General features: G+C 38.3%; 1 protein-coding gene across 1 annotated transcript; it reads right to left on the bottom strand.

Moving 5' to 3' along the window:
* Positions 1 to 516: 516 nt before the first annotated feature.
* Positions 517 to 11,460, bottom strand: LOC117410344 (tubulin--tyrosine ligase-like). The gene is made up of 7 exons (XM_034016775.3): positions 10,595 to 11,460; positions 9,491 to 9,569; positions 8,650 to 8,882; positions 8,200 to 8,335; positions 6,834 to 7,103; positions 6,448 to 6,591; positions 517 to 4,044 (listed from the first exon to the last, which is right to left on the bottom strand). The coding sequence occupies exons 1-7, from the start codon at positions 10,761 to 10,763 to the stop codon at positions 3,927 to 3,929; spliced, it is 1,149 nt and encodes a 382-aa protein (XP_033872666.1). The 5' UTR covers positions 10,764 to 11,460; the 3' UTR covers positions 517 to 3,926.
* Positions 11,461 to 14,100: the final 2,640 nt, after the last annotated feature.

The raw sequence follows: 14,100 nt of genomic DNA, 5'->3' as shown, positions 1-14,100 counted from the left end.
TGGTAATATACTACTTTTTTTTTTGTTTTGTTTTTTTTACAGAAATATATGGACAGTATTTATTTGGAAAGTACTGTATATAGTTATTTAGCATACTAGTTTTTTGTTTTGTTTTGTTTTTGTGTGCTTGTTATTCCACAGACGACAGAAGTTTAGTTTTTCTATTTTTGATCTTTAAGGTCCTGATTAAATACTCTGTTTAAGGCTAAACTACAGAGGAATCAAGACAAGAAGAAAAAAAAAACCTCAGGAACCTGACGCCAGGATAATGCACTGTGCAGCCTTTAAAATGATTTGATCAGCTCTTGGGTTAATACTAAATTATTCACCAGTCTGTTTCAAACCTGCAATATCCCTTGTTAATATTTTATGTGTTTGTATAGTACTTACACTAGACATGATCCCATAAGTGCTTAATGCTGAAGCAATGGGATTTTAAATGTTACTCTTGGCACGGTGGTCATCCCTTGCATAAATAAAGCCCCTGTTACTTAAAACAAAAGAAAACACAGACAATGAGACACATTTACTTTTATTCTTCATGATAGGTGTTCTGAATACAGAAGTAAAGATCCCATGCACAAATCTGCTAAACAAGAGTAGAACACAGGATCGACACACACATTTGATATCATTCGGTAACACTTTACAGATTGATGATATGCTAGAGGCACTGATCTCCTCACATAGTTCATAGTGCACTCCAGGTTCATGATAAATAACAGCAGTTTTTTTTTCATAATATGATGAGCGATACATTCATTATTGCACTAATCTTCCCTGCTGGCCAAGAACAGTGCTATAATGCAAGACAATTTTTTTTCTCTTCCCTTCGAGTTCTGTAAGCATGTATGCACGTTTGGCACGACAGATAACAACATGATGTTGGATAGTAATGAAACATATGTGACTGTAGCACTGCTAAGCCATTATTTGAAGCCTAAAGAGTGGGGGGAAGGGGAACACACGCAGCAACTGTCAGGTATATAAAGCAGCAGTGGTCAGTGTTACTGCCTAATGACCAGCAGAGTCATGTCTCATCTCAACATACTACAGCAGGTTCGTGCTGAGCACTGTGGTCATTGAATTCAAAGTAACAATTTTCCACCATCAGTAGGGAACAGACCTTTAGTTAATTAATAACTCATTTTTGAAAAGGGGGGTTTATCTGTGACATTGATGACCAAGAGGTTTATGATACTCTGATCCAATTTCTGGTGATATACTTTCCTGTATTGAGAACTGTACTTAGAAAGCTCAGCTAACCAGTCTTCAATGCCCGAATTAACCTGCTTGCAACAGGAGGGAATAAATGCAGTGCTCATTAAGATCAGTTTCTAGAACTGAGTTCGGACAGTGGAAACACAGCCAATAAGGCCTTTTACAGTGTCCTGTGAGTTTCAGTCTCAGAAGGGCTTCTAACCCTGCCATGCTATTGCAGTTTTCAGTCAGACAGATGCTTGGTCTGAGGGTATCATATTTGGTGGTCAGGAAAGCCAATGCCTGGTGGGGTGGGGAATTATCGAGAACAAGCTGGGCAGTTTATGCTGCTGAAGAAGGATTTGCAACTGGTTGAGGTTCCCACCTCCTCCAGCAGGTGTCACTAGTTCAACAGTGTTGACTGGATTTCTCACATTTGAATCACAGGAGAATAGCCATGAAATCCTGATGGGGATAGCTATAGCAAATACAGGAGTTGCTAATAGTTTGCGTTGAATGTTATTCATTCCAAATACAACATTTTTTATAAAAAAAAATTTTAACATTTGAAATAATAAGCTAACAAGTCTACTGGTTCACACATATCGAGTGGTTCAGACACACAATCTTATTTGTCTAACATAATGCAACAAACTGATATGGTCTTGTTCAGTGATACAAGAAAAAAAAAGTTAAATTAAAACACTAAACAATAAAATAATCTGAAACATTCTTTTCAAACTGTGCATATCTTACTAGGCACATATAATTCTTCATGAATCTCCCCTCAACATTGATCTGAACAGTCACCCTGTACACACATTCACCTGCAGACACAGCGCATTCTGTTCAGGACTGGGTTTAGTGGGCTGTTAGCTATTCTCAAACAGAAACACAATCAAGTATACAGTACAGTTGATATGACTTCCAGCTCACTAAAGAGCCATTACTATGACTTTGAAGGACAGCCTTTAAGAAATAACTACACCAAAGTTTTTGCATTCATAATGCATTCATTTTGCAGTCTACAGTTTATATTTATATTTACGTGTCACTTTTTAGATTACATTTAGAACCATACTGGACTATAAGAAAGAGCAAATCAAACTATATTTTGATTCAAAGTGTATTTTTGCTGTTTTTCAAGCCAACACTGATTATTAGGTTCTATTTTAAAATGCATTACTGTGCTTCAGTAAAATGATCCTAAAACTAAAATAATAAGACATCTGGAATGAATGCTAATTCTTATAACAATATGCAATATACAAATTAATCTACATAAAACCAACACTTATTTCCTCCAAGCCAAACGTACCCACAGTACGGGTTCTTTTCAGTGTGAAATATTCAGACCTGTTTTGCATTAGTAATCTCTTCATTGACAAGCCAGGCTGTATTCCCAATAATGAAACCACTGGTACAGTACGTCTAGGTGGCAGAGAGACCCTAAACAGAAGTTATTTGAACCCCAGTACCAAATCAAAAAATACATTCATCAAATTAGTAAACAGCTATAACTTTATCGCCTTTAAAAACAGTGAGAATATGTACCAAGCAAAACAAGGTAGTTCTTTAAAAAACAAGAAAATCCTACTAATTAGAGCTGTACAAATAATACTAAAGAACAAAATACTATTACTAAAGAACTGTGGTTAAACACAGCTGTCTCCAACCTGTAAACACTGTTAGGATTTCCAGTCAACAGGGTCATGCAAAAGAATGAACGAATAAAACCGCTAAACTTACCAAGCCTCCAAGGAGTTATTCTATTAGGATTTTTACTTGTGTGTATCACCACGTGGTGGCCAAAAGACTACACTGATTAATATTCAAGCCTCTCACTGCTGCCCTGAGTAACACTCCCTCCTCACCCTCGCATCTCTGCTGGCTACTTGGGAGTCTCACATACGGACAGACGCAAAACAAAATCCATGAACATGAATAATACCAAACTGAACCAACTGAATTTCAATCTTCCCAACCCCATAATTCTGGAGTCACCAAGCGAGTAGACAAAGGATTCAAAATAAATACTGCTCCACATTGGCTCCATAACTTCTTAATTTCCTTCAATTCAAAAGAAAATAATAAACTGGGACCCATGATACAACAAAAAAAAAAAAAAAAAAAAAAAAAAAAAGTTAATTGACTTGGATACTAGAATAGGCTGACCAGAGTTTATAAGCTTAATAGGATCATTATTATACTTGGAGGTGAGGAGGAGAGGTAGGGGGGGGGATGTAAGGCACTAAAGTCACAGGTCCTGTATGATAAAGTTAAATATCGAGATCTTACAACCATGTGCTGCAGTACTTAAGACCACTGAAGGTGATACAGCAATTCAGCAATCTACCTTTCACAGTCACCTACTGTGAAAAGACCACCTCTTCAGCATGTTTTGCATTCTCTTTGATATTCTGAAACTCTGCACAGCAGCGATCCTGCATATACCAGACCCCTATTGCAATGGAATAGCCACTGATTTTGATCATTCATAAATGTTACTCCTCAAGCAATACGCAGGCTACATTTTGGAATATTCTGGAGAAGAATTTGCAAGGAAAAAAAATTAGAAAGTTCTGTGCCAATCCAGTATCACTGTCATTAAGGCTGCACTTCAGTTGTTTCCCTTCCCGTTTCACCCGTCACTCAAATTAAAGCCAGCGAGACTGAGTTGAGAAAAATAACAGCTTGAATTTGGAATAGCAGAGGCCCTCTTCTATTTACAGCTTGATAAATGGGGACTGCTGACTGGGTGTTTTCTGTGAGGAGTCACTCAGAGGAAAGACGCTGGAAATCGCCACATCCACTATTCCTTGGCAGAGCTCAGGGTAAAGCTTCCTGAAAGAGACAAAAAAAGAAGAGTGCTAAAGAGTCATCAAACACAGTCTCCCGCTTACTACAATAAAACATGCCAATATATGTCAATACTCCCTCTTTCTTTTATCTTATTCAAAACAACAAGAAGCTTCAAATATAACATGTATTTTTTTCCCCATTTGAATGCACTTTACAAAGAGATGTAATCTTGTGTTTAAATTGAGCTGCAGACGATGGACATTGAGAGTATCCGCAACAATTTAAATACAGTTTAAAAACGTTTCAAGTGAAATCATAGCTTTAAATTGCACTGATACTACAGAGCACTGCATTGAATTGCAAAATTCTGTTCGTACACATTTTTCTCTAAAATATGCAATTTTCGTGAGAGAGTCAAATCTGGTCCTTTGTTTTGGTTTCTACCTGATCAGTCCAATTATTCTATTTCTGTGAGTTTGTATGCTATGAACGGCTGTCAGTGTAATGTCACATATCTGCCGTCTGCATGCCATGCCACATCTATTCTGTGCACAGCTGGCATTCAGAATGTTGACCCTGTTCTCTTCCAGCAAGTAGTTTGTGCCACTGTGATACAAACAGACAAGGAATAAATATCCTTTGTTATTTGTCAGATGGAAGACACATAACCGCAGCTTCTGAAACCTTTCTGCTGTTGAACAACTATAGACTGCTGACATTCTGTTATAGACTTCAGTCTGGAATTGGTCTTATCTTACCAAGCGCCTCTTTGCTAAAACTCCCAGTTTAACACTGTATTTGTACGAAGACGCTGTTTTTTGTTTTATAGCAGAGTCAAGCCTAAGGCACAAGGTTATTTTTTATTTATTTATTTATTTATTTTTTTTGCCATTATGCCCAGAGACTCTGAAATTCACTGCCCAGATATATTTTTGGAAAATTATCAGCCTGTCAGTTTGTTAATTAGGAGAGTAGCCAAAAATCAAAAACGGAACCTAATTATCTTTCCAAATTATGATACCCTCATCAACTTATAAAGAATAAAGGCAGTTTCATCACAACTTGGATAAGCCATTATAAAATAAATGTTACACACTGTACCAATGCAAGGGCGCTTGTACTTGATCCCCTATCTCTGGGGAGGCAACATCATAACGAGTAGTGCTGTGGGCATGTCCTGCTGTGACTGCTGTAATACTACTCTACATCAGAGACCTTATGGTGCTGATGAAAAACTAAAAAGGTATCTACTTCTAGCATAATACAGTGGATGTATCCATCGTTTGTTTCGTGACAGAAGCTCAAAAACACAACAGAGCTCACTGTAGATCATCAAATGGTTCTGGGATGAAGAAGTCTGTTTTATACAGTAGTTGGGATGGATACATCCTCTCCCGCTCTCGTTTTATTAAAATGATCATCTGATCTTATTATACACAATACAAGTAGCCAATCAGGACCATCACGTGTATCGTGACACATATCACAATACGTATCACATCGCGAGATTAGTGTATCCATACAAGAATGGTCTCCTCAGCTGCACTGCCCTTATCCAGCCATCATTAATATACCATAGCTTTCTAAGACAATAATCTTAGTTAAATCCACAGTGAACAATTAGACCAACAAACCCAACCATTTGCTTTGCAGACATCAGTGCAATACTGCCTTTAAACCCCAAAGCACCACATACCACTGGATTAGCAACATTTTGGTGTTCTTTTGATGTTACTGACTACTTTTCCCACTGGTAATGGTATTGGTTTTCTGTAAGCCAATAGATTTGAAAGGGAAAAAAAAAGTCCCTGGTTACCTTGAATTATGCTTTTGAAATGCCACACTGCGTTCATGTGGGTAGTTAAATTCTGAAGCAACCAAACAGCACGCCTGCAATTTTAAACCAGCAGTGAGGCAGCCTACAGTACTTATGAATGCTGCTCTGCAGTGTAGCCATGGGTTGCACTCTAGGTTCTAATACCTGCTTGACAGCTAGTAATACCACAGAATACCAAATATTACACACTCCATTAGTGCTGCACAAACACATTAATCAGACTGAGCTCTCCACGGGCAAGAATCACTGGTGTTGACTGGGCTAATACCATTCCAGGTGAAATAACTGAATACACAGCTGCTTGGATTTGTGTGGATCGCTGTTCTCCACAGAGACTAAGAAGAGCAGCAATCAACCAAAATCCAAGCTGCTGCTTCCTCACTTGGTTTTACTTTGTAAACATTAGCCCAGTTGACACCAATGAGCCTCACCTGACTGTCAACACTTGATTTCTGTGGAGCGCTCATGCGAATAATCAGTTTGTGCAGCACTACACTGGAGTTGCTTCATCCCCTGAGTTGCTTCATCCACTGGAGTTGCTTCATCCCCTGGTAGTGAAATCGCAGATTTTAATATAGAAAGAAAGAAAAGCTATGCATTGGTCTTACTGGGCACATGCTGGAGCTCCATTGATTTCAATCAGCCAGACCTTCAGATCTTCATCCACCATGAAGTCGAATCCAAACAGCTGAAAGCTCTGGTATGACAGGTGCTTGGTACTGATTGCAGGTTCAAGACACAGCAGACAACTCCTGTGTGCAAAGATAGATATTGCTTCAGTGTAAAGAAAAGGTTGGCACAAGTATTCACAAGAAATATATTGCAGTGATACTGCATGTAGTAATATTGTATCAGACTATTGTATCATTTAAAGCTGCAAAGGCACAATTCAAGTTCTTATTTGTAGATGCCTAAAAATAGTGCGCTTTACAGTGCAAACAGAAGTAGAAATGACTGTAAAAAGTCTCCACTTAGGTAGATCAGACATAATTACCTTATTATCTGTTTGATTTGAGGTAAAATACTGCTATCCAGGGCAGTATTGTGAGACTTTAATAAATACTGACTGAACTCGTCGAAAAACATCTCGTTGCCCTCTTCGTATTTGCCATAGTTTTTCGAGTGCTCCTTTTGGATACAGTGATTTGTCAGATGGCTGGTTTTGTCCTGCAAGTCGGAGCTGTCGTAGGGCTCAGAGGACGTCCGCAGCACACCTTCTTTATAGAGGTAGATGCTGTACTGGTGATCCACCAGCACCCAGCTTCTGCAAGAGGAAGACGAGACACACTGGAGGTGAACTTTGCACCTTCACCAAGGGGCTTGACCTTGTACAGAATTCCTTTCTTCTTACTCCGGCCTCGTGCGGATGCATTTATTCATGTTGATTACTTACGGCTTCCTGTTTTGTATTATTTTATTTCAAACTTGAAAATATTCTTAATGTTAGGAATTCATCTCAAGCGACATAAAAGGGTCTTTGTCATCCCATAAACACACAATGCGAAGTAAAATGATAAAGACACCAAATATAAGAACTAAGTAAATAGAAATGTTTGTCTACTTTCTTATACCTAAAAGGTTTGGGCAAAATGTCTCAAATCAAAGGACATGCATCAGCTAAAGTATCAGCATAAAACATTCAAGACTAAGTCCATGCTCAATTGGGGCTCCCGAGTGGCGCATCCAGTAAAAAGGCGCTCCACGCGGAGCACAGGATGTGCCCTATAGCCTGGAGATCGCAGGTTCGAATCCAGGCTATGTCACAGCCGATCATGATCGGGAGTTCCTAGGGGGCGGCACACAATTGGCCGAGCGCTGCCCAGGTAGGGAGGGTTTAGGTCGGCAGGGGAATCCACGGCTCACCGCGTATCAGCGACCCCTGTGGCCGATAGGGCGCCTGTGGTTCTGCAGTGGAGCTGCCAGTTCTGTGTTGTCCTCCGGCACTAGAGGTCTGGTAGCATTGCTGTGGATCCGCAGTGCCAAAAATGACGGCTTGGCAGGAGCACGTTTCGGAGGACGCGTGCTCCAGCCGCCGTTTCCCGAGTCGGCGGGGGGGTTGCGAGCGGTGGGCCGAGGATACAAATAATAATTGGGCATGTAAATTGGGGAGAAAACCGGGGTAAAAAATTGGCGACGACTAAATTAAAAAGAAAATAAATAAAAAAAATCCATGCTCAATTTGACACTGGGGGTGTGATATACACAGTATCAGAGACCTAGGAAGAAAACTGTAAAGAAAGACAGACGGGCTCCTAAATGTAAGTGTCAAAATAAAAACACAAACTACCAGCACTTATTGTCCAGTATTACGAATTTGTACAGTATTACAGTTTGCCGAGTAATAAATGGTATTGTCTTACCTGATATCAAATTTGCGATGGCCAGGTTCTAACAGTAGAGGTCTTTCCAAGTACTTCTGGATCACATGAACTTGGCCCTGGTTATCTATGAACTCTAACAGCTCGCTGGCATCTGAAGAGATGAGAATCCCAGCACCTGAAATACATACACTGCACAGATTAGCATGACAGAGATTTCAAGTATCTTCCATTAGCACCACACTCCCCAGATCTCAATCTAACAGAGAATGTCTGGGAGGAGCTCGAGCAGCGCATTCTGCAATTGCGTGATATATTAATGGCCGAATGGATTCTCATATAGCTTACAAATATTTTGTTTAAATGTGGAATATGTGATAGAAAATACAGGTGGTAGATTTCAGTTGTTTAGTTTTTGTAATTTCTGTACTGTAAATCAGGTTAGTTTGGTGAGGGATCATTTTCACTTGATCCAACCTGGCTACTTCTCACCTTTAGCCCCTGCAGAAGATTTAGCTATCCACACAGTGCCATCGCCAGCCTCCTTCCTCCTGCTGTAGGATGCCAGGAACACCTCCCGCTCGTCCGTCTTTGGACTGTGAATCATGTGGTTGATGCCATTCGTGGCTGGAGCTACAGGGGTTTTGAGATTGGTGGGGTAGATCACATAGGATTCAGGCAACCAGCTGCATGCTTCGGCCAGTTCTGGAGTGGTCTTGACTAATCTATGGAAGAAAAGGCAGCATACTAAAATAAAAATAGGGGGACATGTTTAAACTATAGGATATTTTACAGTTTTCACAGTTTAAACTATAGTATATTTTACCAGACTGTTCTGAATACAGATCTGAAACATTCATTATTAATTCAAATGTAAATATTTTCCGAACATGACAGGGACACAATCTCCGTTAAAAAAAAAAGGCGACCTATTATATGTGATGCAAAGACAAAATAAGGCGGGGTACGTTCACACATACTTTTAATAATTTGTCTTTTTTTGGTGTATTTTGAAGCTCGTGATCGAGTTGCATTTTCAGCGCTGGAGGCTAAAGTCCTCACTGTTTACAAACAGAAATAAAGATTTGGCAGTATTAGTGAACATGCCTCAGTTCTGCACTGAAAGGACCACCTTTATTGGAAAGAAACAGCTTAGTCTCCCATGCCTTGTTGTTTTGATGGAAATATCGATCACTGCTATTCATGGATGGGTTTGTCAAGGCCCACTTGGCTTGCTGTGTAACAGAGTTTTCAAATAATAATAATAATAATAATAATAATAATAATAATAATAATAATAAGTAACACACACTGCAGTGTTTGGAATACATACTTGACTAACGATGCTTTGCGACACAGTTTGTCGGCTCCTCTGTAATAATTCACAAGCTGCATCAGTCCTGGTTCGTGACCTGTTGAGGAAACGAGTTTTAAATAAATAAATAAATAAAAATATAAATAAAAAATATTAAGTCAACCGGACAAATCATGTACTTAGGCATGCGTAAATTATGAAAAAAAAAAACATAAAACCACTGTTACTACAGTAAAACCAGATGCATTTCAGACAGCTGGCAGATATTAATGTGAAAAGATGACACTGAAAATGCCACGTCACAAAAGGACACACTGTCAATGATGTAACTGTCAAATCATTTCGCTGTTGCTTTATGATAATGTATGGTGCTTAAATCGTGACAGCACGACTATGTGTGATACTGTTACACGAGCAAGGACGTTTGGAAACATAATTCAATATACTGCAAACTGGCAATTCAGAGCCAACAGCATTGCCCGGAGGGGGGAGGGGGGGAAGCACGCCTTAAAATTGTAGATTCAAATATTCGTCTGCATTACCGCAAGTGCAGATACAATGTAGCCAAGCCAGACCCTATCGCAAATTCTGTGGGAGCATGACAAAGCTCAATCCATTAAACAAAACTATGGGAGCTTGCTATTATCTCAATACATTTGGCAAAACGAATACGTTACAAAACACTCCACCCAGCTGCATTTTTTTTTAAAAATGTATTTATTTATTTTTTAATTAAATCGGCAAAGGCTGTATGGTAAATAAAATAAATACATATATACAAAGCGATAAGCCAATGCAATCTAAATGCATACATACATCACATGCAAATAAAATAATTACTAGGTTGTGTGTGTTTCTAGGTTTATCACCCTAAGCAATTAACAACAGATTCGTTTATTCCACAGACCCAGAATAAGGCAGGACCCGTTCTCTATCAAGTCGTACGACAGTCTTTCAACAGTCGTGAACTGCTTTCCTATTTTCAGATCTAGGAAATAATGCAATACCAATATCTTTTTAAGGCTGCACATCAAAAAAAATATATTTGACGAAACATCTACCCAGAAACTGCTATGACTTGCATTCTTTTTTGAACACTCGCTGTCACTAACGTGTACTTACCCAGTCTTCCGAACGGCAGTCTGTTTCTTTCTCCTAGCATTAGATTAAATCTAGGATTGTCTCTTTTCAGTCGCTTCCATTGCCCAGTGGACACGAGCCTTTTGGAAACTTCGGCATAAACACTGCTGTTTTCATCTCGGGCGACGAAAGTATACATTATTACATTCATGCTAAATGCTAAGGTATCGCCTCGGAGCTCAATCAATTGTAACTCTTATCAAAAAAAGTAGTCGCCAACATCCATGATTCATCGTCACACCAGTCCTTGTGCAGCAGAAACGCATTATATTACAAACAGAAAAACATACAGATGTGTTATTTATAAGACACCATCCAAGCTTCTCAAATTACAAAGCAATACCCATTAAACAATTAGCATTCTAAAACACGCAGTCATAAATATGTAATATTGATCGGGTGGATCTCGAAAAAAGATATGGGTGCGACTATCCTAATTCCTTCTTCATTTAAGGTTATTCGAATTTCCAAAAAACAAAAAGCGAAGGCGCTGCTTTCCTCAAATAAACCATCTCAAGCCAAAACACAAGCAACTTCTACTCTGTGGCGAGATTCTTGTTCTCTTAAAATCTCATCTTTCCAATATCCAGTCTAACTCCCTTTTTCTCTTTATTCCCATTTACAGCTGTGAGTTTACATCATCACACGGACCACCACCGCACAGGACAGAAATATACTCCAGAACGTTCTGGTATTTGTAGTTTTTTTTTAGTTTTTTTTTTAGGGTTTAAGCTTCATGCATCCTTGTGCGGTTCGCGATAGTTTAACAGAGTCTTCATTTTTAAATCTGCTGTACAGTTAAAAACACACACATACACACACAAAGCTAATCTCAGTCAAACAGTAAAGTCTCTCAAGAAAAAATAAATAAAGAAGCACTACATTTCCCAAGACTCCTATCTTGACGCAGTTCATTGTCGCGTTGAATCCAGGTAAATGTAGTTTTCTGTGGTATGCAGTATGCTTGTGTTTCAGTTCGTTGATTTGCCTATAAATGCTATTGTCTCAAAACTTTTAAATCCCGTAAATGTAAACTACACATGTTAAGAATAATTAATATTAGCGCACATGTATACACATTGCCTAAGTGGTAAAAAAATATCAACATGCCATTGGTGCATTTTGCGTTGAAAAGATAGGAGGGTGTCAATTATTTTGGTTGTACAGGGTGATTAGAAAGTAAGTTTACCACTTGAGATATGGTGCGTTGATGTGGTAAACTTACTTTCTAATCGCCCTGTATATTCACGAAAGACTTAAGAAGACAGGAACAAGACAGGCTGCTGTTCTGACTAACACAAGACCAGCAGAGCTGGTAGAGGATTATTGTACAGATCTGAAGATGTCATTGTTTGAATCTGCTGACATGTGGTTGCTATGCTACACCACTGCCAGCTTTGCAGTCCTCTTATTTGGAGTAAGGATACACATTTAGAACATAGCAGATCAAACCATTAAACACCAGCTTAGCAACTCTACACATCAGGTAAATACAATCAATTACTATTTGCATATGTCTGTTATCAATAGTATAATCATAAATAAATAAATAAATACATACATACATACATATATTTTGCTACTAAGACAATTGCTGGTCTAGCAGGGCATCTTTGACTTCAATAATGAATGGGATAATCTTTGAAATGTGATACACTTAATTGCACTGCACCAGTAATTATGCTCAGTGAGAAAATTATATAAATAAATAGCAGTACTGTATATTATATTTAAGTCTGAGTGGCAGATCAGAAAACACAATGCCAGAGACTTGGTATGAGTTATTCTCACTAAAAAAAAAAATAAAGTGCAGCAGCAGGTGGTGCTGCAGGGCTGTTCAATACAAGCCTTTCACTTCTGGAGGCCAAGCTTTGAATCTATGTCAAGTAACAAGTGAAGGTTAGTGTCCAGCCCCCCATGACAGAATGCATCAGACTCTGAGGGGGTGAGGCCCAGGACTGAATGGCACATTACTTCAGGTCTGGAAGTGCACTCTGTCACAATCCCCACATTCTCTTTTTATTTATATATATACTCTGGGCACACTCTTAAACTCAGGGGAGACGTTCTAGGAGGACAGAGATGTTTTAAACTCCTGCAAGTGGTTTTGTTCGTGCACTGGGCGTGCTATATGTCCAGACAACTTTTTAATAATCAAGAAAATCACACAGATTTGAAGTTTTAACAAATCAGAGCAGTAGTAGGGCTCTTTTCGGTTTATTAAATGCTTTAAAAAGTGGACTGATTGATGGTGCAGACCACCGTAAATCCCAAGTAATAAGCAATCTGGGCGATCCAGTGCCATTACAGTTTAACAGCATTAGTACTTCAATACAGTAATACAGATATGGTTATCATATGCTTAGCCTTCAGGCTATAAAATGCAAAAAGCTAAAGCACCCACCGCTAAATCTTATACATACGCTATATCACTCTCTTAAGACTAAAACATAATTTCTATACCATATAGCAAATCGAATGGGGTCTTGCTCTAGGGTTATATAGGATTTTTCCCTCCATTGAATACATCAGGAGTCCCAATTAAATCTGATCATCAATCTGCCTTGACAGTTCTTATCTTTGAGTTAATTATATGTTCTAGAAGGATCCGGTCAGCTCTTTTTAAAACTAATTGGAGTTATAAAAAACATTCAAAATGAATTGGATATAACTCCTTTCCAAAATATTGGAACATGATCTCATAGTTCTCATTTTCAACCCCTCCTTTCTCGAAAAAGTTAGGTGAACCAAAGTTCACAGGATCCCTGCTATAATACAATACAATACACATTTATATGTGTATCAAAAGAGATGCTATATATATATATATATATATATATATATATATATATATATATATATATATATATATATATATATACTGTATATATACTGTATATATATATATATATGTAACATCAACTTTTTGTTTGATTATATTAACCTGGGTTTACAATATATCCCCTCTGAGTAGCATATCATGTCACCTTTTTCAGATTAGTTTACTTTCACATACAGGTTTATGTTAACACGATATTCAATAGGAATTGTAGGGAGTTTTGCGATAGGCCTATGTTATGAAGTCATTTAAGCTTTCAGTGGAATGTCCAGTTATTTTCATCTAAATACAGGCCACTGTTAACATATTAGAATGTAATAGTTTTATTGTGACTGAACTAAGTCTGACCTCTTTCTCTGTTTCTAAAAACTCGCCTGCACAAGCATGTTTCAGACACCCTGTTCACTTGCCGAGACTAGTGTTTTAATTAATATTAAACTCTACTGTAAGCACTTTTCCAAATTCACTGCATGAAGCCATTTTTGGCTCACAAACATCATTCGAATTAAAGTCGCTACCTTTCCGATAAGAACCGATACTGTAGACAACTTTTCTAATTTAAACGAAACGCTCGCTTCGGCTGGCAAGTTTTCATTAATTTCTATGATATCATGAAGAGAGTTAATTTTGCTCATTATAGAAAAGCCTT

This window comes from Acipenser ruthenus, chromosome 6, assembly GCF_902713425.1.
Source record: "Acipenser ruthenus chromosome 6, fAciRut3.2 maternal haplotype, whole genome shotgun sequence".
NCBI classification, from domain to species: Eukaryota; Metazoa; Chordata; class Actinopteri; order Acipenseriformes; family Acipenseridae; genus Acipenser; species Acipenser ruthenus.
The sequence above is the reverse complement of the archived record's forward strand: the minus strand, read 5'-3'. Positions and strand labels throughout refer to the sequence as shown.

What these genes read in the sequence shown, in the direction of transcription:
- LOC117410344 (XM_034016775.3), bottom strand. Translation starts at nt 10,763, where the DNA reads ATGAATGTAATAATGTATACTTTCGTCGCCCGAGATGAAAACAGCAGT. An exon ending in ATCTTCTGCAGGGGCTAAAG is followed by an intron (nt 8,336 to 8,649) that starts GTGAGAAGTAGC and finishes TATGTATTTCAG; the next exon opens with GTGCTGGGATTCTCATCTCT. An exon ending in CATCGCAAATTTGATATCAG is followed by an intron (nt 7,104 to 8,199) that starts GTAAGACAATAC and finishes TTCCTCTTGCAG; the next exon opens with AAGCTGGGTGCTGGTGGATC.